Raw genomic sequence first — 23,188 nt, forward strand, 5'->3', positions numbered from 1 at the left:
CAATTTGCCTTGTTTTTCAAAAGGTATGGTATCAGAACACACATGTCATTACAAGTGTAGATTCCTTAAGAGGGCTTTTTTAAAATAGACAAACACAAAAAGTTATTTTATAGAGCTTTACTCCCTCTTTTATTTCCTGCCACCACTTTGATGGCTTTCTTGGAACAAAAGGGCACACAGAGCATATGCTATGAAGGACCTGTCTGAGATTGCTCTAAGGATCTTTTCTGGATCAAGCCCTTTATTCAAAAGTAGCCTTTGTATTGATTTCTTTAATCCATTAAGTTACCTGTATCCATGCAGAAACCCATTTATATACTATAATTAAGAATCTAGCCCTAGCTGGTTTGGCTCAGCGGATGGAGCGCTGACCTACGGACTGAAGGGTCCCGGGGTTCAATTCTAGTTAAGGGCACATGCCAGGGTTTGGGGCTCAATCCCCAGTAGGTGGCGTGCAGGAGGCAGCCAATCAATGATTCTCTCATCATTGATATTTCAATCTCTCCCTCCCTCTCTCTCCCTTCCTCTCTAAAACTAATAAAAAAATATTTTTTAAAGAGTCTAAATAATTATCTATGAAATGAGATTTTCCTCTATGCCTTCCAAATCATGTATAAAAATATACATAAGGCAACTTAGCATCAATCCCTAGGGTAGCAAGGTGTTAATAATTTTCTATCCATACAAGCATTTTCATTTAACTATTTCTTTCTCATTATAAACCATTCTCAATGTGAAATATTTTTTAGCTTATTCTCAATTAACAGGTTTTATTATTTCACTGCCATGAATCATAAACTAATTCACAAGCTGTAACACAACTACTACAAATTTTAATCTATATTAAAAGATTTTATTAGTTTCTCAAAAATAAGATTAGTTCATTACTAAGTTTTAAATTATTTTATAAAATTCTTCTACTAGTTTTTACTCATCCTAAATTAACTCCACCTACCTTCATTGGCATAAGTGCAAGGAAATCTGTGATGAGATTGTGGATTCTACGAATATAAAATTCGTCCTGATAGAAGTTTTCTGACACCACTACGGATTCAGTGAGGAACAGGAAAACATTGTCAGCAATTGCGAGCTCTGCCATTGCTTCATCTGCTTCTGTGAATTCAGCCACAGCTAAAAATGTATTTACACAAACAGCACACAAAATAAAAGTTATTTAAACTAAATTATAATATCTCATAATATTCTGTTGATGTTTCAAAATTGCTCAACCTCCTAGCATGCGCTATGCACAAAATAAAGACTCTGTAACTCTAATTCACAAACCCCAAGAAGTACTGGAAAAATACATAGAAAACCACATGCTTTCGTAGTAACATTATGAGTGATAAAAAATTACATCAGAAATATACGATGTAACACTGATGTAGTCAGGGAGCTATTATTAAAGCATCAACATCTAAAAATGATGCTAAGGTTTTAATCTCAATAAAATTATCTAGATCATTCAGAAAAAGTCTTCACAGCCCACAAGTCAGACCAAAACCTGAATGACTACTTAAGTAGTCCTACTAATTGGTAATCAAGTAGCAAAAATTGAAAAACAAATCTTAACCTAAAGACTTTCTGTTAGCTTTCTATTTAGAAATTTCAAACAGATTATCTAAAAAAAAAAAAAAAAGACAAAACTCCACATACCCAGCACCTAGCTTCAATATTATCCATTATGGTCAATCTCATTTCATCTAGATCTCTCTACCAAAATTAGATACAAGCAAATTTCAGACAATTTAACATTTCACTCATATATATTTCAAAAAGAAAATAAACCACATACACATACCATTATCATATCTTAAAAAATAATTCCTCAATATCAAATATCCTGACAGTAGTCAAATTTACAATTGTCTCATAAATGTTATGAAAGATTGTTTTCCTTTTTGCTTTTATAATTTGTGCAGTTTGTTTGCTTGAAACTGGATCCAAATAAAAACTATACAATGCAATCAACTGATACATCTGTAGGCTCCTCCTACATCGCTTAAATTTTTCCCTTGTCCTCTCTTTGCTGAAAAAGTGGAACTTTGATCCTGTAGAGTTTTCCATGTGGCATGTGGTATGGCATGCATCCCATCCCAAAGGTGCAGTTAACATTTTCTGTCCTCTGATTATACTAAAAATTAGCAGTTTTATCTAGAGAGACTTGATCTGACTGACATTCAATTTTTTTGGTAATAGTATGTCATAGGTGAAGTTGTGTACTTCCATCAAAAAATACATTGCTGATTACTTCTTTTAAATTTTATACATAAACCTGCTAGTTAACTTTGCTGTAATCTGGCTTTAGAAAAGAACAGCTACATAGCTTATTCTGCTTGGCTGTCTTAGAGACCAAATACATAGTGTGCTACTGAAAGTATTTCCACTTCCTTGAAAAGGGTCAGGAATAGATATAAAGCAGGACAATCTCAAACCGAGGGTTTTTGTTTTGCATTTTGAAATAAAGCCTACATATCTACATATTCCATGCAAACTCCTTGGGAACAAAATAGTTTCCTAATTCTTAGGATTAATAATGATTACTGAAATTATTAAGTAGATATTAATAATAATAACAATAATTTCAAACCTTCACTTGAACTCATAAATGTTGGAATTAAAACTGCATGATGATCAATTCAAGAACTATTTATGGGAGACTAGGTAATAAGTGGCATTAATAGCTTAATGTAAACTAAGTTTTAACGTTAAAATCAGTATATACAAATTTTGTATAGTTTGGTAAAATTCGAAACATACCTTTATAAAATAATATAATAAATGTTTAATAAGATTTTTCAGAAGTCTATGAAGAGAGTAGAAACTAATTTTTCAAAATCGAGATTTTTGTTAAAACTTGTCTGTATTATTTCAAGAAATAACCATTTCTGCAATCCTATCTAATAGAAGAGGAATATGCAAATTGACAGTACCTCAGCTACACCCACAAGCCATGCCCACCAGCCAATCAGGGGTGAGTATGCAAATTAACCCAACCAAGATTGCTGCGGCCACGGAGCAGGCAGGAGGCTTGGGTTTCCCCGGCAATGGAGGAAGCCAAGCTTCCTGCACACTCTGGCTGGCCCAGGCCTCCGCTCAAGGCTACAAAGTTTCAATTATAGAAGATAAATAAATCCCAACAAAAATGGCTACGGCCACGGAGCGAGCAGGAGGCTTGGGTTTCCCTGGCAATGGAGGAAGCCAAACTTCCTGGCCAGCCCTGGCCTCTGCTCAAGGCTACAAAGTTTCAATTATAGAAGGTAAATAAATTCCAGATAGCAGGGCCTCCGCTTGGGTCATCAGGAGGCGTGACTGGCCTGCAAACCACCACAGGCCCCTCGCCCAGGCCACCCCACACCCCAAGGGAACCCCCAACCTGATCCGGGACACCCTTCAGGGCAAACCACCTGGCCCCCACCCATGCACCAGGCCTCTATCCAATCTAATAAAAGAGTAATATGCAAATTGACTGTCACTCCAACACACAAGATGGCTGCCCCCATGTGGTCAAAGATGGATGCCCCATGTGGACACAAGATGGCCGCCACAAGATGACCATCAGGGGAGGGCAGTTGTGGGCGATCAGGCCAGCAGGGGAGGGCAGTTGGGAGGGACCAGGCCAGCAGGGGAGGGCAGTTGGGAGGGACCAGGCCTGCAAGGGAGGGCAGTTGGGGGTGATCAAGCCTTCAGGGGAGGGTAGTTAGGTGTGACCATTTTGGCAGAGGAGGGAAGTTGGGGCGACCGGGCCTGAAGGGAAGGGCAGTTGGAGGGAACCAGGCCTGCAGGGGAGGGCAGTTAGGGGTGACCAGGCCTGCAGGGAATGGCAGGGGCAATCAGGCTGGCAGGGGAGCAGTAAGGCATCAATCAGGCTGGCAGGGGAGTGGTTAGGGGGTGATCAGGCTGGCAGGCAGAAGCAGTTAGGGGCAATCAGGAAGGTAGGCAGGCGAGCAGTTGGGAACCAGCAGTCCTGGATTGTGAGAGAGTTGCCCGACTGCCCATTTAAGATCAGGCCTAAACAGGCAGTCGGACATCCCTCGAGGGGTCCCAGTTTGGAGAGGGTGCAGGCTGGGCTGAGGGACACACACCCCCGTGCACAATTTCGTGCACTGGGCCTCTAGTATAAGATAAACAATTAGTCTTTTCTAGCAATTTTTAAAATTCAAATTTACAAAATATTTGAATAGTTTAAAAATGTTAATATAATATCCCTAATTATCAAAGTTTATGAAAGGGTATGCGCATGTAAAGCTAAAGAGGTTAAGTAGCCAAAGATCTAGGACTTGAAACGGGGTCTGGATTCCCATCCTATTATTATTTACTATTCTATAGCCAACTATAGCATATTGTATGGTGTCTCTCCAGATCAGGGAATAGTACAGTAAATTATAGCAAAAAAATCTGATTAACCATCACATAGCCACTTAAAAGATTAAAGGGTAATTTTATGCCCGAAAAGTATTGAAATAAGACTTGTAAATCAATAAAGGGATATACTCCAGAAACAGAATTTGTACATACATACAAATGACAAATTAGCCACCTATCAGCTTTAATATAAAAAATATTTGTCCCTAACTGGTTTGACTCAGTGAATAGAGCATCGGCCTGAAGACTGAAGGGTCCAGGTTCGATTCCGGTCAAGGGAACATGCCTGGGTTACTGCAGGCTCAATCCCCAGAAAGGGGCGTGCATGAGGCAGCTGATCGATGATTCTCTCATCATTGATGTTTCTATCTCTCTCTCCCTCTCTCTTCCTCTCTGAAATCAATAACAATATATTTTAAAAAGAAAAAATACCACTTGGCCAAAGATTCTTAATACAAAAAATGCTTTGTGCAGCCCCCTTGGGAATAGCATGTCAACTGTGAAACAAAATGGTCTGGAATCACTATATTACTAATAGTGCCTTGGATGTATGAATACCTTTCAACATAATCTCAATAAAAATACTAAATATAAAAAAAAGTTCTGAAATCATACAAATGATAAGACACTGGAATCTCAGAGAAACCAAGATGGCGACATAGGTAAACACCTAAACTGCTGCCTCGCACAAGAATTTCAAAACTACAACTAAAAGACAAAACGTCTATCACCCAGAACCACGGGAAAGCTGGCTGAGTGGAAGTTCTACAACTAGAAGGAAAAAGAAAAGAGCATTGAGACGTGCACAAGCACTGAAAAGCTGAGGTACAGAGGCGTGCGAATTGGGCTGGTGGCGGGTGTCTGGGTGCGCTGCTTCTTTCAACCCGAAGGGAGACAAGCTCCCGATTACTCTGAACTCCAGTTTCTGGGGAGACGCTGGGGACGGGGAGAAGCTGGACTGTCTGCCAATGGGTCGGAAAGTGAGGGCAGCTTTCTTGCAGAGGTGCGCCCAGCAATCATTATTTACTGCACCGAGGCGCGGGGACTTGGAAACGCGGAGACGGCTGACTGGCAGCCATCGCTGTTTGCCACGCCCTAGCCTAGTGACTCCCTGAGACCCCACCCACACAATCTACAAACCCACCCAAGCTCCATGCAGCAGCTTTTGCATATAAATGGCCTGCCCTATTGCAGCTTAACCTAACAAATTGCAGCTCTAGTCAGACAGCTCCAAAACCTCCAAACCCCAAGCAAAGAGGAGAAAACTGTAGTTCTCGCTGTAGCTCCTGTAGGGTGGCCTCAGACAGTAGCTGACCTGCACCCCATTGGAGATCCAGAAGCTAGTGTATGTAGTGGTCAGTGTGAGACGACACCAGATTTCAACTACTCTCATAAGGGACACATTCAAGAGGCCGACTCAGTGAGCACCAAAGCCCCACTGAAGCAAGTACTGCCCCATAAGCGTGTCTCCAGCGCAGCAGTTCTTCCATTATAGACACAGCGGGTCCTCACAGCCAATTGGCCTGGAGGTCAATTCTTCCCAGTGACACCAACAACAATCAAGACTTAACTACAACAAGGCTGTACACACAGTCCACAAAGGGGTGCACCAAGAGTGTCCACCTCAGGTAACTGGGAGGCCAACCTACTGGCCCATATAGGACACCTAGCTCACAAAGCCACCCTACCAACTCAGGGAAGCAGCAAAAATGCGGAGACAAAGAAACAGATCACAAATGAAAAAAATGGAGGAAAACAAACGACTGGATATAGAGTTCAAAACCACGGTGATAAGGTTTTTTAAGAATTTCATGGAAAAGGCCGATAAATTCAACGAGACCCTCGAGGATATGAAAAAGGACCAACTAGAAATTAAAAATACACTGACTGAAATAAAAATATTATACAGAGATCCAACAGCAGACTAGAGGAATGCAAGAATCAAGTCAAAGATTTGAAATACAAAGAAGCAAAAAACACCCAACCAGAAAAGAAAAAAGAAAAAAGAATCCAAAAATATGAAGATAGTGTAAGAAGCCTCCGGGACAACTTCAAGCATACCAACATTCGAATTATGGGGGTGCCAGAAGAAGAGAGAGAGCGAGATACTGAAAACCTATTTGAAGAAATAATCACCGAAAACTTCCCCCACCTGGTGAAAGAAATAGACTTACAAGTCCAGGAAGCACACAGAACCCCAAACAAAAGGAATCCAAAGAGGACCACACCAAGACACATCATAATTAAAATGCCAAGGGCAAAAGACAAAGAGAGAATCTTACAAGCAGCAAGAGAAAAACAGTTAGTTACCTACAAGGGAGCAGCCATACGACTGTCAGCTGATTTCTCAACAGAAACTATGCAGGCCAGTCGGGAATGGCAAGAAATATTCAAAGTGATGAATAGCAAGAACCTACAACCAAGATTACTCTACCCAGCAAAGCTATCATTCAGAATTGAAGGGCAGATAAAGAGCTTCACAGATAAGAAAAAGCTAAAGGAGTTCATCACCACCAAACCAGTATTATATGAAATGCTGAAAGGTATTCTTTAAGAAGAGGAAGAAGAAGAAAAAAGTAAAGATAAAAATTATGACCAACAAATACTTATCTATCAACAAGTGAATCTAAAAATCAAGTGAATTAAAAATCTGAGGAACAGAATAAACTGGTGAATATAATAGAATCAGGGGCATAGAATGGGAGTGGATTGATAATTCTCAGGAGGTAAGGGGTGTGGGGGGTATGGGAAGAGACTGGACAAAAATCGTACACCTATGGATGAGGACAGTCGGGGGGAGTTAAGGGCAGGGGGTGGGGTGGGAACCAGGTGGAGGGGAGCTATGGGGGGAAAAAGGAGAAACAATTGTAATAATCTGAACAATAAAGACTTATTAAATTTTTTTAAAAAAGATACTGGAATCTGTTGACACTCCAAGACTAGAAAACATTGACGTGAATTACAAATTTTAATAAAAATCTTTCCAGATTTACTATAAAAACAAGTGACAACTCTTGAACTTCAAATTACAACAAAAGCATAGTTCTCATCCAGTTAGAATACACCACTACTTGAGTATGGTAATTACATGAATGTAAACAGCACAACAGGATATGCTACAGTGAGTAACAAACTGTTAAGTCAGAATCCCACATCCATTCTTTTTTTTTTAATGTTTTTATTGATTTTAGGAAGACAGAGAAAAACAGTGATCAGTTGCCTCCCATTCAGGACAGAACCCGAAACCTGATCATGTACCTTGACTAGGAATCAGAAATAAACCCGCAACCTTTGGCACACGGGAGGAAGCACAACCAACTGAGCCATACCAGCCAGAACCCACATCCATTCTTGACTGATCCAAAGATCTCTTTACTAATATACTACCAGTATATATAAGGGAAATAGTATTTCATATCATTTCTTTTGGGAGATAAAGGGGGAAAAAGGTATTTTACCACCTTACTGAAGTTTCATTTAATACAACTCTAGATAATCTTCCTATGCTCCAGCTTATATATGACAAAAATAACACCCTTTCCAAAATACCATTAAAACTGATAGGTTCTTTCTCATAACAAAATTACCTACAACCAATTTACCTGTCACGTCAGGTAACTGAGATATTCCCCTCAATGCCAGTGCCCAGGCAAGTCGAACAGTGGCTTGCAGCCCAGGCAATTTCCAAGGCTGTGAGTCTTGAAGGCGAGAGTGAACTGATGCAATGTACTGTCTCTCAGTCAAGAGTGGAAGTTGATGAATCATATCTGAAAACACAAAAATAGACCACTATGTGAAAAAGTAGAAAAATTTTCACTTTGATATACAGAAATGTCTAAAAATCACAGAATTCTCAAATTATGATTAACACTAAGGTTTGACAAACCAAAAACTGTACACAAACTAAAAACAAAAGAAGAAATCAACAATAATCCTAAATTTTAATTCTATTATTTCCAGTGGTTTATAAGTGTACTATAAATAAATTAGAAAAATAAAGTGCTACTCATGTTTTCTGTACATAAATTCTAAAATATAAATCAAAACAGAATCTTACTAGATAAATAAGCCTGAATTTAAAATACTAAATAAAAACTGACCAAAACAAAGAATGCAAATTGCAAACAAATACCTACTCTGACTGTAACATAAATGAAATAGCCAAAAGATAATTAAAGAATTTTCAATTTAAGTTCAGTTGTACTATGGTACCTCAAAGCACAGAATTCTGAATAAAATTAATAATAAATAAATAATGGGAAACACCACCGACTACCCAAGAATTCATTTATTTTATTCATTATTTTCTTATATTCATTTTTTTAAATTTATTTTCATTTTATCAAGAGGAAGGGGGGTGAGAGAGAAACATCAACGTGAGAGAGAAACATTGATTGGTTGCCTTTCGCACGCACCCTGACCAGGGTTTGAACCCACAACCTGGGTATGTGCCCTGGCTGGGAATCAAACCCACCACCTTTTAGTGTATCGGATGACACTCCAACCAACTGAGCCAAATCAGCCAGACCTCTTATAAGTTCTTTTGATGTCATCTTGTAAATAATTAGTTCAGTGATTCCCAACCATTAAAAACACATTCTTTAATTTCCTATACTTTCAAAGTTTCTGTCTACTATTGTACATGCGCTAATATTTCACTTCTCCCATTTATTAATCAAAGATATACAGAACAGAAATTATAAATGAGTTAATCAACCTAAACACCTGAAATTGATACAATTACAACCTAATGCCAAAACCTTTGATTATTAGCCTCTGAAACTTCCCAGGCATTTCATTAAGCTTTGGAAACTCCCAACTTACAAACTTCCATTAATACAGCCTTCCCCTACTTAATTCTGTGCTTCATTGCACTCACTACAGGAAATCTGACCAATGCACTAGTTGGCAGCATTCCTATAGGAGCACAGGTGCTGCTTATTCTATGACACACAGTCTGTGTGACAACTTGATTGGAGAAAAGGGGCAACTGTGTTTTAAATAAGCCTTTCCTAGTGGCTAAGGACAGCCACCAAAGATGAGTGGGAAATGTCCATTCACCTCATAGACCTAATGAGAGGAGAGGTGGATGATACAACCAAAAGTGAACAGGGATAATTGTTGGAATAATTATAAATATCTATGACATTAAATGGCAATAATCTTCCTTTTTGGGAATCATTTTTGAGGTCCTCAGTTCTAAGCAGTAATTGGTTATGTGATTAGCAAGTAAATTTTGTCTACTTCAGAGAAAATGTAAGTCAAAATGATATATTACTAAAAATGAGTTATCCTCCCTTAGAATGTTTTCATAAAAGGTTTGAAATGTGAATAAATAGTAAAGAAACAAGCAATTAAGTAAATTAGGTATGTGTAACTCGTGAGCATCTGTTACATAACCTTTACCACATTCCCATTCCAAAATCCAAAAGGACAACAGAAACATCTAGTAGGATTATAATTGTTTTAAATATAATTTTATATCTAAACAAGTATGGCTGAATTGCACACAAAGGAATAAAAAGTACAATTTTTAACTTTAGTAGCTAAATTATCACCCTTCTTGTTATCTCCACAATTTTATTAATAAGTATAAAATAGTGTATTAATAGGTATAAAACCCAATACCATCGCGCTCCTCTGTGCTTTGTTCTATGAAGCTGATATCAAAGCAGTACAGAAGTGCCATGAGAAGAGCCAGATTCACCGCATCCAACGAGCCATTAGCCTCAACTGTCACTCTTTCCAAATGGCCAATAAGGAGCAGAGTGTCATCTTTGCCTAATGGTGACTGGCAAGCCCAGGAGAAAATGCTTTCTGCCAGAGACTGCCTGCACTCCTTGATGAGGTCAGAAACCTAGAAATAAGAATGTATGATTAAATATGTATATAGTAAACATGTATCAAATAAAAGTATATAAATTAATCACAATGAAGCCTGGTCTTATTCCAAAATCTCAACTATCTTTTTTTATAAAGGATAACTAAATAAATGTATCTGACCCCTACAATCTCATGTCTGGAATTCTGAACAAACCATATTGTTAATTCCTCATTCTTAAGTTCCAAGCTCTAGTGTGGGATAACCAATTTCTTGAAAAGTTCATTCCAAAAAGAGAACTAGAATGGCACAAAAGGGACTAGAAGGAACCTAAAACAACCACAAGTCTATTTTTGCAGACACAGCTGCCTACTCACTTAAATACATATTACTAATTTTCCTATGCCTGCACTAAAAGAATGTTCTAATTGTCATGACTTTTCTGTCTCTGAGATTTGACAACCCATGATCTGATCTTGTTGAAAACTTGCCTCTTTTCGATGCTTTTCACTGCCCAAACCTCTCGCACGCTGTAGTTTCTCAAACTCATTGTTCACATCAATCTGTGACAGCAGAGTAAGGACTTTGTAAGTCAACCCTTGCTCCATTAGTTCATCTGTAAAGCGTGTTGTCATGGAAACCAGTTCTGGACTGTAATGAAAAGAAATCAATAAACAAAGTTATAATGAATAGTAATGGTTATACTTCCTCATCAGATGGATACAGCAAACACTTTTTTGACAATAATTGCTGCATTACTGGAAACAACCAGGATGAATTATATCCTAGATCTCTTCATCCTTTTTAGATCACTGGGTTTCAATAAGCTTCTAACCATAAATAACTGAATTATTTTTTATTTGTAAAAAACATCAAGTACATTTAACCTGTTGTGTCACTCGTGGCAGAATAAGGTATTTATAACTTATGTTACACACATTACTTAAATTACATATATGAAGGAGAAATTTTTATTGTTTCTATAATTATAATCCTTCAAGTAATTTCTGATTAATCCCTGAAATCCTTAGAAGCAAACAGACCTGAGTTCGAGAGTCCATGTCTTTCCTCGTCTAGACTGTATCAAGGTTCTCAGAGAGTTCGCAATGCATCGCTTTCCATCCCAATATAGAAGAACAGCTACTAATCCTCTGGTGAGGCCAGGAAAATGTGGCTGCTGGTGCTCTCCTAGAAAAGAAAGTTAAGAAATAATTTAGTAAATAAGCACCTGTGTTCAGGATGAGACAAAAATCACTACACCACTGTTCAAAGAAATCACAGACTCTCAGGGCTTAAGGGGCCTTAAGGGCCCTCTACTTCAAACGTCTATCCACTGTTTTATTCTCTTTCACCTGAAATCTTTCAAGTATTTGGAAGTTTCTTCCCCTAGAGCCTTTTCTGAAACTTAAACAGCCTTTTCTTGTGTTTCATCTTCTTTACTCACCCTTTTAACTGCTCATCTTTGAGTAAATTCTACTTCGCATTTTTTAAAGCACCCTGGCCTATAATTTGTTTCATTTCCTATGGCTTTTTTCCCCCCTTAGTCCAATCACTCCTCCACTCCATTCCCTTCTGTTCCCCAAATTCATCTCACTGCTTCATACCCCTGTACAGGCAACTGCTTCTGTCTGGATGCCCTTGGTCCTCCTAAGTGCACATTTATTCCATTTGATATATGTCTTCTCGTTTCATCACCTACCTTCAGTCTCATGATATTTGTGAATACTTCTCTGTTAAACCCAAGGTCAATTTAATCCTCTGCCCTCCAGACCATCACTAAATCATGCACAAACCTGCATTAATGCACTTAATGGTGTCATAAATATTTGTATCCATATTTGTATCCATGTCTTTCTCAATTACTAGACTATAGGCTCTTTTACACTAGTTGAGGTTTTATTCATCTTTATATCCCTAGAATCTTAACATACTGCCTGGCATATGGCATGTATAAATGAATGTTTGTTAAATAAAAGTTCTGAGTAATACTCAAGCATGTCCAGTTAACATCTCCATCACAGAATGGGGAAACTACCTTACCTATTCTCAGTATCATATTTCTTTTAATGCAGCCTTAGTTCTAAAGGTCAAAAAGGGATTTTGGTAGCCATATGATATCTTTAGACATATTAGACTTTCTTTCAATTAAAATGCCTACATGGCTTCTTCACATGGCTCCTCTGTTATAATTTGAATGAACTGCTTATTTTATGGAGATTTCCATCTTTTCTCTCTATAGCAGCCAGAGAAATAATTTCAAGGCTATTCCAGATTATATCAATCTTCTGCTTAAAGTTCCTGCCTACAACTTCCCATTGCAATTACAATAAAATCCAAATTAATTTTCATGGCTTGGAAGATTACATTTCTGCTCTATTCTGGTCTTCCTTCACTCTCCCTGTCACTTAATGTTCCCACCACAGAGGTCTTTTTGTCCTTTCGAAAGCCTTTGTTCTCACCTCAAGCACTAGAACACCTTCCCCCACAACTCTGGCATTTGTCATCATGCAGGTCAGGTCAAATGTCCCAATCTCAAAGAGGCCTTCTCTAAGTACCCTATTTAGAGTTGCCCCATCTTTCTACCTCCTACTGCTTTGTTTTATTTTCTTCCGAGAACTCAGTGTTATTGAAATTATCTTATATTGTCCTATTAGCAGAATCACCCCCTCAAAAAGAAACTCCAAAAAAGCAGTGACCTTATCTTCTTATTATATGATAATAAATGCTTTGTGCTATAAAATTTCTGAGATGTAGCCAATGATTCTTTGCCAGTGAACTACCATGTAAAAGCTTATCTTAAAAGTTAAATTACTTTTAACACTTCCAGTGACTAAACTAAAGCTTTCCATTAGCCAAAGAGAAGCAAAAGGAAATTATTTTGAATATAGTTTTTCATGTAAACAGCATCCTTAAAAGCTATTCTGGAAACTGAATTATATTCTACTTTAAAGTTCGAGTGAATAATTTTATAATATTCTTACCACCTTACCATAGGTTCAGTTAAACGTCAACCTACCAGCTAGGAGAAGCTCAACAGCTGCCAGTTCTCCAATGTCAAAAAGGTCACTGAGGATAAAGGCCTCTTTAATGAGCTGCTCAGGAAGAAGTCGGGTTCCCTGTTGACCCTGGATGGCGACTCCCTCTGTGCTGGCTTTCTGAACCTTCTCATGTTGTTGAACATTTTTTGGCTACAACGGTAAAAATAGATAAGGTCATGTAATAAGAAGAGTACATTGAAGACAAAGGTCTTAAACTGTTACCTAAAGAAATTTATTCATAAGGCAGCCCGGTAACATAACAAATGTACTTCTTAACAGATAATCTACAATTAGACTTTTATGAGGTAAAATTTCATATCACTTTCACCTTTTTATACTATTACTACCTTCTCAATAATGGCTCCTGCTGAACTCTGAACTATAAAATTTTAAGAAAGCACACAAAACAGCAGGCTATTTTTCAAGTGTCTAAGGAACTTTTCTAATTATATACTTAATAAATAAAAAAAATAAGTTCATCAAGTGGGAAATAATAAATGGACATATAAACTGTTGAATTAGTTAGTGGGCTAATAATGGTTTATTAACATAGTATTAAAAACGTAGTCTTATCCCCAAAAAAGTCTTACAACTTAATTCAAATACTTAATGAATGACATAACGAATTACTTGATGGATCATACAATCTTAGAAATTTACACTTTACAAAAAAGGCCATTTAATCTGACTTCTCTATTAACAGATGGGAAAACTGATGCCCAGAGAAGTCAAGATGACTTACCCTTTGGGCATAAACCTCTAGTGACAGAGCCAAGACTAGGACTCTTTCTAATAAGAATAGCTAAAAAAAAAGCTAGAAAGCAAAAGGCCATTCCTGATAAGACAAATTCATAAGCAGTTCTTATATGATCTTGTTAATCTATAGACGAAAATTGCTAAACAGCAAGAAAAGGAGTTTCCAAACACCAATCCCCTCCACTTAAGTACTCTATTCCTGGATGAAAGGATTTCAAAATGCAGTAACTAATGATATGCAAGCACTGATTAGTTCAGCTAATACAACTCATGGAACATTATGAAGAGTTAAAATTTTGAAGTGTACCTGGAAATAAAAAAAATAATCAATCTTACTGAACTTAGATGTATTAACTTTAAGTCAGAAATTCCAAGGAGGCTGATTTTTCTAGAATATACTGAACTTTCTAAGTTGTACTCAAATAGTATTAAGATATCTGCTAGCTAGAGATACATCAATATTAACTTCTATGGAAAACAAAAAGAAGACAACTGCTTCTATAAAATATTACATTTTTAGAGAAAACTTGAATCAATGGACCAGAACAAGTAACATATTCATTAATATGCATTAAGAGTTTACATGCTCCTTCGATCTTAAAAAAAATAATAAAAAGCAAATCCAAGAAGAAAAAAAGAAAATTTCCTACTGGGTTTCTGAACAATGAGATGAAGTCAGGTTTATGTTTCTTCAAAATCATGTCAAGAAGGTGGACAGCTTCAGGTTGTCTTCTCCAAAGGACATTTCCCACCGTTTGCCAAATGTCTTTATAAGGACCCCATAGACTAGCAGCTTAAAGAAAAAAATAGATAAAACCAGCATTAAATAAAACATATATTTGGAAAATAATGTAAGGTGTTATCTATACATTTTAATCATGCTCACAGCTACTTTTAAATATGCTGAGCTATACACACAAACCAAACACTAACATAAAAGCATACATATTAAAATTCTCAAGCAAAAATTTATCATTTTGTAGAGTAAATCCTGACTTTAAATTGGAATATCTGCCAGACCTGGTTTTGCCACTTTAGTAGCTGTGTGACATGGAGCATGGAAACAACCTCTTTACACTTCAGTTTCCTTATATATAAAACTAGAAGCCCGGTGCACAAAATTCGTCCTCGGGGGCGGGGGTTGTCTCTCAGCCCAGCCTGCACCCTCTCCAATCTGGGACCCCTCGAGGGATGTCCGACTGCCCGTTTAGGACCGATCCCACCGGGCAGTCGGACATCCCTCTCACAATCCAGGACTGCTGGCTCCCAACTGCTTGCCTGCCTGCCTTCCTGATTGCCCCTAACCGCTTCTGCCTGCCAGCCTGATCACCCCCTAACCACTCTGCATGCCAGCCTGATTGATGTCTAACTGCTCCCCTGCCAGCCTGTTTGGCCCCAACTTTCCTCCTCTGCTGGCCTGGTCACCCCTAACTGCCCTCCCCTGCAGGGCTGATCGCCTCCAACTGCCCTCCCTTGCAGGCCTGGTCCCTCTCAACTGCCCTCCCTTGCAGGCCTGGTGCCTCCCAACTGCCCTCCCCTGCTGGCCATCTTGTGTCCACATAGGGGCAGGATCTTTGACCACATGGGGGCAGCCATATTGTGTGTTGGAGTGATGGTCAACCTGCATATTACTTTTATTAGATAGGATAGAGGCCTGGTGCACGGGTGGGGGCCAGCTGGTTTGCCCTGAAGAGTGTCCCGGATCGGGGGCGGGGGGTTCCCTCGGAGCGTGGGGCGGCCTGAGCGAGGGGCCTGTGGTGGTTTGCAGGCCGGCCACGGCCCCTGACGACCCAGGCGGGGGCACTGGTATCTGGAATTTATTTACCTTCTACAATTGAAACTTTGTAGCCTAGAGCGGAGCCAAACCTCCTACTCGCTCCGTGGCTGGCAGCCATTTCTGTTGGGATATGTATCTTCTATAATTGAAACTTTGTAGCCTGGAGTGGAGGCCTGGGCTGGCCAGGGTGTGTGGAAAGCTTTGCTTCCTCCATTGCCAGGGGCAACCCTAGCCTCCCGCTCTTTCCAGCTCCGTGGCTGCTGCCATTTCTGTTTGGATTTGTTTACCTTCTATAATTGAAACTTTGTAACCTTGAGTGGAGGCTTAGGCCAACAAGGGCAGGCGGAAAGCTTGGCTTTCTCCATTGCCTGGGAAACCCAAGCCTCCCTCCTGCTCTCTGTGGCTGAAGCCATCTTGGTTGGGTTTATTTGCATACTCGTTCTGATTGGCTCTGAACTCTGAACTATAAACTATGGCGTGGCTTGTGGTTGTAGCGGATTGGTGGTTAATTTGCATATTACTCTTTTATTAGGTAGGACTAGAGGCCCAGTGCACGGATTTGTGCACCAGAGGGGGTCCCTTTGCCTGGCCTGCGGGGATAGGGCCCAAACTGGCTCTCCGACATCCCCTGAAGGGTCCCGGATTGCAAGAGGACAGTTCTCAGGTGACAAACCCCGGAATCGAGCTCCCTTCTCTCTTCTCCCAATATTATGTCACTTTCTCTCTGTATCTGTCTTGCTTCTTTCATCTCACTTTACCTTAAGTTTGGTGGTAACTGACAACTTGTGGGCATTTAGCTGCAAAATGCATTTATTTAGCAAATAGGATTTACTTAGCCTGGAATCTAGTTGGCCTGGGGCAGGACCCTGCTTTGTGTCAGGCTTCCAACCAGGCACTTCCGCCCAGGTGGAGGCCTGTGACAGCGGGAATCACCTTCTTCCCGTCTGAGCTGCTCCTTTGACTCCTTCCCTCCCCAGAGGTTGCCCTGGGGCGCTACTGTCCACCCAGAAGGAGGGAAGCTGCAGCCGGTTTCCCAACCAAGAGTGGTAGTGGGCAAATTCGCTGCCTCCACTGGAAATCAATATTAAGTGGATGGGCCAGAACAGGCGCCAGATGTCGGGGCCGCAGCCAGTAGGTCCTGCACGTCTCATCATTTAGCTAGTTGAATCAAAAAGTTTCTGTAAGGGTCAGACCCATGACCTCTGCGATGGGTTAGAGGCCCAGTCGGGAGCCAAACCCAAAGTGGGGAGCCAATGGGCTAGAGGCCCGGTGCACGGATTCATGCACCAGTGGGGTCTCTCGGCCTGGCCTGCGGGGATTGGGCTGAAACCAGCTCTCCAACATCCCCCCAGGGGTCCTGGATTGTGAGAGGGCGGTTCTCAGGTAACAAACCCCAGAATCGGGCTCCCTCCTCTCTGGTTCCAGGTGCGTCACCCGAGAACCACAGCTGCCAAGTCACCGCAACTCGGCAGCTCCTGCGTTGAGCGTCTGCCCCCTGGTGGTCAGTGTGCATCATAGCTACAGTCAGATGGTCAAATGGTCAGTCACTTAGGCTTTTATATACTATTATATAAATAGGAACATCATCCACTTCATATAAATGAGATACACTAGATAAAACACATGATACAGTGCCTGGCATACCACAGGCATGCAATAAACGTGACTTTCCATTCAAATGAAAAGCAGGAGTGGGAGGGGAGTTGAAATCAGATTTTGTAAAAATTAGCAGCTGGAAAAAAAAGTAGTTTATAAAGACTCTGAAACGGAAACTAGTCAGACCCAATCACTCACTCAACAGATGAGACTTAGAAATAGCTATACTAACTGTATAACTAGCCTAAACTGTAAATGATGGTCTATAAACATGTTCAACTGCTATCTGAGAAAACACAAAACCAAATAAAGTTACCAGAACAATATGAATGACATGAAAATTAACTGTAACCTAATTAAATATATTACAATTCTATGAACAATGTTGTCAGGTGAACAATGTCAATGTGTTAGGGAATTTTTAAAAAAATATATTTTATTGACTTTTTACAGAGAGGAAGAGAGAGGGATAGAGAGTTAGAAACATCGATCAGAGAGAAACATCGATCAGCTTCCTCCTGCACACCCCCTACTGGGGATGTGCCCGCACCAAAGTACATGCCCTTGACCGAAATCGAACCTGGGACCTTTCAGTCCATAGGCCGATGCTCTATCCACTGAGCCAAACCGGTTTTGGCATGTTAGGGAATTTTTTAAAAGGGGGGAATATGCAGGAAGAGGACAGACTAAATCAGTCAAGCTGGGTCATTCATTCACTCAACAATTATTTACAGAGGGCCTGGGACTATAGACTGAGCAAGATAGGATCCCTCATGGAACTACCAGATTGTCAAGTGGGACAGGCGTTAAACTATAGCCTTCAAAAAACAATTACCAGTATATAAAAGATGTGATGAAGTACAGAGTGCTGAGAAAATATAAAAGGGAACACCTACCCTAATCTGAAGGGCAGAGTAGGAAGTGGTTTATCAGGTCTTTGGCATGGGGATGAGGGGGAATGGGAATCAGAATGTCTAGACCACACATAGAGAGCAATCATCCAACTCCCTGCTTTGCTCTCATACTTGCCAATTCTCTGATAAAAAATACAGTTTGTTATATAACTTTTTAGGGTAAAGAATGAGCTGGCAAACCAGCATGAGTACCCATGCAGATATTCTTCCCATTAAAGATCAATAATTTGGCATACTGGTATGGCATGTCTTTTACTGTGTTTGAATAGAGAAAATGCAATTACTGTGATTATTCAACTCTGGATACTCTGACAAATAGTTCTGGAGCTGCCAAAATGAGGGCCTAACCCTGGATCTTGGTGACCTCCTGTGAGATGCTAGTTGGATGGTGAGGAGCTGACTTCCCTAGAAATCATTTTCTTGGCTGCCTCTAACTGCAAAGAACACAGTAATTTTGAGACTTCAATTCTAGAACAAGACAGCTTTTTTCCTATTAGTAAATGGGAAAGTTGCAAGTACTAGTACAGACAAAATGAAATTGACACTGTAGGTCAATGGTGTGATTGATGGACTAACTAGAATAGGAAGTGTCACCAACCAAGGATGACAAGTAGGTAAGCCACAAGTAGGTGAGGAGACCTAAACTAGGGGAGTAATAGACGAGGCCTGTTAGTGGTTAGAACTGGTAACTGTTTGCTGCAGGGTATAAAGAAAAGGTATCAAAAATGACTCCTAAGCAAATCTGAAACTTGCCTCACCAGGTATTTAAGAAATCTGACCAAGAGTTGACAAAAGAAAATAAATTCTCTGTCTGTAAAAAATAATACTTAAAATATAATAGAACCTGTGAAGAACTAATGCTCAGTGAGTTCTAGAGAAATATTCAATTTCCCCCCTTTAATGGGAAGATATCCAGTAACAGGTCAAAAATCTACACCAAAAAACCCACGGACACTGGCCTCCTTAGTCCATCATTAACATCAACACATCATAGAAGTAACTGTAAGAAAAATGTATCTTCAGTTTGATTTTGATTTGACTAATTTTAGTAAATGTCTTCTTGTTAGATATTTAGGTTACAAGTAAAAGGAAGCTATACATTTTTCCAAGTTACTAAATATGTAATTTTAACCTAAGTGACTTGTTCATTTGAGAAATAGTATACATTTGTTCTTCAAGTTTAATACCTCCCGCAAGTCACATTTATTCACTCATTCATCATGTACTAAGTACGGGTGAGCTTACAGTGTAGTGAGTAAACACATTCATCAAACATCATACATAAGTGTAATATCCAATTTGGTGAGTACAATGAAGGAAGGTACCCAGGGCAAAGATCAGAGGAATATGACCTAGTCAGGGAGGTTAGGGAAAGGAAGGATTCATTAAGGAAGTGATTGTGGGGCTAAAATTTGAAGGATAAAAGCGGGAGTTAACTTAGAGGTCAGAGGTGAGGACGTGCATCCCAGGAAGACAGGACAGTATATGGGTTCCCAAAGCAATAGGGAACACTCCACTTCCAAAGAAGTGAGAAGCCCAGGAGCTGGAGTACAGAAATTAAGGGCTTGGCAAGGGAGGCAACTGCCACACCCTTCAGGGCTTACCAGCCAGTGTTAAGGATTTTGGTCTTTATCCTAAAAGATCAAGCAAGATAAAGACTAAAAACGTCTGCTGGATTTTTACTGAGCTGTTTAGGAAGACAGGAAGAGACTAGATTGGGGTGGAGGAAGAGGAGGCATGGAAATGGAGTCAGTGAAGACTGAGGAGCCTGTTCAAAGGTCTGACTGTGAAGAGGGGCAAGAGGACAGTAACTGCAGTGAAGTATGAGGTCAAGATAAAGAGGGGAGGCTAGTGGAAAGGAAAGGAGCAAGAAGAGGGGTGAATAAGCAAGAGAGAGATGGGGTAATAGGGAAAAAGGCATAAAGGATGGGATTTACCTTAGAAAGACACAAGTACACTGATTCAAAGAGTGCAAATATATATAAGTTTGTAGGTTTGAGGATGAAAAAAGAGAGAAAGTTCATGCCTATTGGCTTCTGTTTGTTCTGTGACTAGAAGACTGAGGGGTGGGTTGGAAGTTAAAGAGGAAGGACTGCCAACCAGTGTCAAAGGTTGCACTAACAACAGCCAGTATTGATACAAGTTACAATACAGTAAATCATACAGCTGTAGGCCTTATAACTTCTGTTTTTCTCCCTCTACAACTCCTTGATTTTTTTGAATTGTGGTTTTAAAAAAACACATACATCTAACAGAATTTACTACCTTAAACACTTTTAGGTATACAGTTCAGTAGTGTGAAATGCATTCACTGTTGCACATCAGATCTCCATAACTTTTTCATCTTGCAAAACTGAAACTTTGTACCCATTCAACAGCTCCTCGTTTCCACCTTCCCCCAGCCACTGGCAACCAATATTCTTTGTTTCCAGGAGTTTTGACTACTTTAGATACCTCATCTAAGTGGGATCACAGGATTTCTTTTTGTGACTAGCTTACTTCACTTCAATGTCCTGAAGGTTCTTCCATATTGTAGCATGTGACAGACCTTCCTTTTCAAGGTTAATAATATTCTACTGTATTGTATATACCACAGTGTTTATCCATTTATCCACCTATGGACACTTACGTTGCTTCCCTAAGATTTAATTTTAAAAATATATATATTCTCCTGACTCCTGGCTTTTCAAAATGTTTCCTTTCTATTTTGCCAATTAAAAACTCCTGCCACAAGACCTGATTAAACAATGTATATACCCTTTGGCAGTTGACAGAATTTACTATCCTTTTTCCTTCAATGATTTACCTCTAACAGCATGAGTATGTACCAAAGAAATGTATATAACCTACAAGCCTTGCTTATAAGTTTACATCAGGGTGGGATGACAGGACAGCAATACTAAGGAAGTAACTTCATTACTAACATTCAGATATAAGGAAATTTGATGTAATAAAATCAATTAGGTTGTATTTAAGTAGTAGCATATAATCATTTAAGTATCAAAGACAGGCTTAGAATCATTAGCTGTATAACCACTCTAGGCCTCCAACTCTGTAAAATGGGGTGTGTAATAGCAGCTACCCACAGGTGTATAAAGGGAACTAAATGAGATGAAAGCACAACTCAGTCCAGCATCTGAGAAACAAGAGGTGCTCAATAAACATAATCCTTCATTCTTTTTTGTTAATCCTCACCTGAGGATTATTTTTCCCCCATTGATTTTCAGAGAGAGTGGAAGGGAGGGGGAGAGACAGAGAGAGAAACATCCATGTGAGAGAGACACACAGATCGGTTGCCTCCCCCAGCCCCCAACCGGGGCAGGGTATGGAGCCTGCAACCGAGGTCCGTGCCTTTGACAGGAATCCAGCCCTAACCACTCAGAAACCGGCACTTCATTATTTTAGATCATGTATCACGGTGTTTCTGAAATGGTTTGATTTGAAAAACTCAGATATAGACAACTTTTCAACAATGTCAGTCCAGTGGAAAGAGTACCAAACCAGAACCAAAAACAAACAGAAAGTAAATAATGACTGCATAAGACGCCCAAGAAAATAGTCCTCCTGAGAGACATTCTCTGCAGGCATTTACCACACAGGTATACTCTCAGTTGTGCCCAGGAAGCTAAGCACGTTTCACTCCAGGCCCTGACATCCTAAGCTGTAAATTCATTTTCAGGCTTCCTTGCCCCGCCCACGAGGCGCCAACAGTGCATCCCAGGAACTGTGTCAATCAAAAGCCACCCACTCTCTCGACCGCCCCGGAGGGCGAGGGGTGGACCGCCCCCGGGTGAGAACCGCCGAAAGAGAACCCATCCCAAATCCTTCAGGGTTCCTTCACCGCCTTCTAGATTCTACCGCGCCCCCAAGATCTATGGATGGCTCCGAAGGTACGGGAGCACCCAGGACCCGCCACCCCGCAGCCCTGGGAGGCATCTGCTGAGCTCGGGGCGCACCTTCTCAGCCACCTTTCGGGTTGCAGGCTTCATAATCGGGGGTCCCCGCTCCCTGCAGGACCCCCTAACCTCCATGAGGGGTCCCAGTGCTACTGCAGGGTGCGAGTTTTCGGCCGGCGCTCGTGGCTCCACGATATCTCAGGTCCTCTGGCCTCATTGCCCGAGACTTCCGGATCCCAGCAAAACTGAGGCCGCAGACCCATAATGGGGTGGGGAGAGGGAAGGACCAGGCTCAGCCCTGGGCTGCGAAAGACGGCCCGCTGGGCTGCGGTGGACCACGTTCCTCGCCTCCACCCTCACACCCCAGCTCCCAGGCTAGAGCCGCAGGGCCCGGCGCGCCATTCAAACTGGGGAGGGGCGGGACTCTGGGCCCGGGGCCTGGGGAGACGCCGGCACCACGCACAAGTGGGGGCCTGGACCCCAAGGCACCTCACGGCCCGGTGTGTCCCCGGAATACCGACCACCGCCCAGCCCCAGTTTCCCGTCTGCCCCACCGCACTTACCCGAATTTACCGCCAACAGCGTCGCCATCTTGGAGGCGCGCTAACGGCGCCCCGTGCGCACGGAAGCCCCAGAAATGGGGGAGGCTGCCCAGGGCGACACCTGAACGGAAAGGAACCACGCTGGTCGCCCCCGAACTGCACACTCAGCCGACCCAGGAGTACAAAGACTCAAAAAATCTGCTCTGGGTCACAGAAGTCAATTTTCGCCGGGTTATTCCCATTCAAATAAGGCGAGGGAAACCAATTCCAAGACGCGAGGTCCTTAATTCCACGTTGGTCGTGCAGTGCATCCTGGGACTTGTAGTTTCTTTTTAACGATGACTAAAGTTTAGGTGGAACGGAAAGAGATATTCTGAGACTAGTTATTAAAATTACTCCCATTTATGATATATGTAAGAGCTGTAAATTCAAATCATCATCTTTATTTCAAATTAAATATTCCTTGCATTATTGCCTTACTTT

The 23,188-nt window shown here is 40.7% G+C and overlaps 1 protein-coding gene across 1 annotated transcript in view; it reads right to left on the reverse strand.

Moving 5' to 3' along the window:
- Positions 1 to 22,780, reverse strand: part of NUP205 (nucleoporin 205) — an 85,836-nt gene extending 63,056 nt beyond the window's left edge. Inside the window, exons 1-8 of the mRNA XM_008150502.3 lie at positions 22,727 to 22,780; positions 14,631 to 14,773; positions 13,203 to 13,374; positions 11,230 to 11,374; positions 10,678 to 10,837; positions 9,994 to 10,222; positions 7,968 to 8,132; positions 956 to 1,131 (exon numbers count right to left, since the gene is read on the reverse strand). Coding sequence (XP_008148724.2) covers positions 956 to 1,131; positions 7,968 to 8,132; positions 9,994 to 10,222; positions 10,678 to 10,837; positions 11,230 to 11,374; positions 13,203 to 13,374; positions 14,631 to 14,773; positions 22,727 to 22,754 — 1,218 coding nt within the window. The 5' untranslated portion in view covers positions 22,755 to 22,780. The remainder of the gene's footprint in view (positions 1 to 955; positions 1,132 to 7,967; positions 8,133 to 9,993; positions 10,223 to 10,677; positions 10,838 to 11,229; positions 11,375 to 13,202; positions 13,375 to 14,630; positions 14,774 to 22,726) is intronic.
- Positions 22,781 to 23,188: the final 408 nt, after the last annotated feature.

Source organism: Eptesicus fuscus, chromosome 14 (genome assembly GCF_027574615.1).
Source record: "Eptesicus fuscus isolate TK198812 chromosome 14, DD_ASM_mEF_20220401, whole genome shotgun sequence".
NCBI classification, from domain to species: Eukaryota; Metazoa; Chordata; class Mammalia; order Chiroptera; family Vespertilionidae; genus Eptesicus; species Eptesicus fuscus.